The following is a 2569-nucleotide window of genomic DNA, read 5'->3' as shown; positions in this document are numbered from 1 at the left end:
TATATATATATATATATATATATATATATATATATAATAGACATTAAATATTTTGTTAATGTTAGAATTTTTATACATGGATATTTAAGAATCCTTGATAAAATTAAATAATAACACATAATAAAATAATTATATCAAAGCACAAAAAGATTAAAATGGAAGTATTCTTTATTGCTTCTTTTATTATTCTTAAGAGAAATTTATAACATTTACTTCTGATATATTTTAATATCTTTTTCATTTTCTCATTCTTAGCGATAACAATCGATTTAATTGTAGTTTAAAGCTTAATTATTGATATTGGTTAATATTAGAAAGTAAAAAGTCATAATTATTTTGTTTAAAAAAAAATACGGAGAATTTTATTATAAGAAATACAATTTTACGAATTGGACATTTCAATAAGAGTACGCTGTATACATATATCGTAAAGATTAAATATCTCGTTTATGTTAAAATTCTTATGCATATTTATAATTCATAAAAATGAATAAATAATAACGCTTAATAAAATGCACTTATGTCAAAGTACGAAGAGATTGAAATGAAAGTGTTTTCTACTGCAAACAAGAACCATAGTATTCCATAATCGATTTCAACCGAGCAGACTATACCTCTCGCTAATCGACTGCCGCTGCGGCTCGCTGCGTTCGATACTTTACGAGCCATAAGAGTAAAATTATCACGGCTCGATGCAGTAATTCTTCTGCGATCGAGCAAAAATAAACGTTTAAAAAAAATTTTTTTTCTCTTGATACACAGGATGTCTTTGACAATATCATTTCAACTCCGTTTATTTACAACGTCCTGAATTAATTATGAATTGTACTATCCTTGAGAAAAAATGATTGATCCGAAATGTGCGCTTCTCTGTGAGATCCAGTTTCTCATCATTTAGTCATCAATTAATTTCAAATGTACCCTACTTTAATTATTTATAAAATCTTTAATGCATACGTTGTATCAGGATGTTCAAGTTAGCGTTAAATTAGATAGTATTGTAGATCGGGTTTTTTTTTCATTTCTATTCGAAATGATGATTTTAGTAAATAACAATACATTAAAAGTTTGTTTTGTGTGATAAATCTGAAAACAATAATTTATACAGAGTCCGATGTTACACTCTTTACATTCAAATCTGAAATCTAGATCTTTTATTCGCGATTCTTTTCGTTTCTGTAGTACAAACAATAAATTTTTTATCCTGTTGGATGATTTATATTTTTTTCGATATGAGAAGAAAAGCTAACTCATCAGACATACTCTTTAAAAATAAATTAGTATATTATTATCGAAAAATACTATAAAAATAGTCACTGATTATATAGCAGTTATAAGTGTAGAGCATTGTAAATCAGTAAAATTTTATTGAAAGAATTAATTAATATTAATTGTTCCAATCAGTCTTATTAGAAATGATTTTAGATGACTTTAGACTGCAAAATCAGAAATGTGTGCTATTTAAAACAGTAAATATAAACCAGTAAACACCAACTAATAATAATGACCTCAACATTATATATAATTTTCTATTCGGCAATTTAATATGTACAACATACAACACACGAGTTATAGTTAACAGTTACATTGATTACTAAAAAAATGTAATATTGAGATCATACTATTATTAGTTCAGATTAATAAAAAAATTATTATTATTTGACGCACATAGATAACATCACATTGTAAATAACTTCTTTATTTAGCTGTTGAACTTGGATTTTACTTTTTGTAATGGTTTGACCGGAAGTTTTATCTATTTGACTATATTGAAGAAAAGATCACATTTGTTTTCTATCTACATATTATCGCTTTTACATTATAGAGAACTCAAATAGGAGTCAAAACGTTTATACTGCTATTGCAAACTTTATTTGGTAATTATTATGTGTAAAATTATTAAAAAATTATTCTTTTATAAATATAACATGCAATTTTTGTGGACAGTTGCTGAACGAATTTGTTAAGATTTGCTTATGATTATTTTTTACCGAAGCCATTTCCGAGACGAGTAATGAGTAACTGTGTGCGGCATATTTACTTATATATGGGTCAATCTTGATCACGCGCGATTGTAATTCGACGCCATGGTGATCGCGAGATTTTGATTTTGATATCATCTTTGCGGTCGTCGGTTCGGTCGGTTGTGGTCACGCGATAGAAAACTGAGGTTTACAACAAGTATTTTTCATGCACTGATCGATATCATATGACCTGTTTTGATCGCATGCCGAATACAGGATGTTCAAAATAAGTAAAGAGTCATTTAGCTTTGAAGAAGCTTTTGTTTCTCAAAATGTGGAGAGAAAATATTATTTCTACCTATTTATTTGTTTATACAATTCCGTAATAATTCAATTGTAAATTTATCAATGAATTGCTTGTTTGTTTATCTATGTATTTGTTGCTTCATTAAGAATGATTACTGTTTAGGGTATCCTTCGGCTCGAGCAAAGGGTCGATGGTGGAAACACTCGTTTATGAGACCCCAGTACAAGAGGAACCTGAGATCAATCACTTTCTGGACCACAACGGCCGCTTACCTCCTCCTATGATACCTGTGCCCGAT

The 2569-nt window shown here is 28.3% G+C and overlaps 1 protein-coding gene across 6 annotated transcripts in view; it reads left to right on the top strand.

Annotated features, from left to right (window-relative positions):
• The window catches only part of LOC108753019, a 75564-nt gene that overhangs the window by 37949 nt on the left and 35046 nt on the right, over positions 1–2569 (top strand). For all 6 annotated transcript variants that reach the window (XM_018494318.1, XM_018494313.1, XM_018494315.1 and 3 more), the window contains one exon: positions 2434–2569. In XM_018494318.1, coding sequence (XP_018349820.1) covers positions 2434–2569 — 136 coding nt within the window. The remainder of the gene's footprint in view (positions 1–2433) is intronic.

Source organism: Trachymyrmex septentrionalis, unplaced genomic scaffold, assembly GCF_001594115.1.
Source record: "Trachymyrmex septentrionalis isolate Tsep2-gDNA-1 unplaced genomic scaffold, Tsep1.0 scaffold63, whole genome shotgun sequence".
NCBI lineage: Eukaryota > Metazoa > Arthropoda > Insecta > Hymenoptera > Formicidae > Trachymyrmex > Trachymyrmex septentrionalis.
The sequence above is the reverse complement of the archived record's forward strand: the minus strand, read 5'-3'. Positions and strand labels throughout refer to the sequence as shown.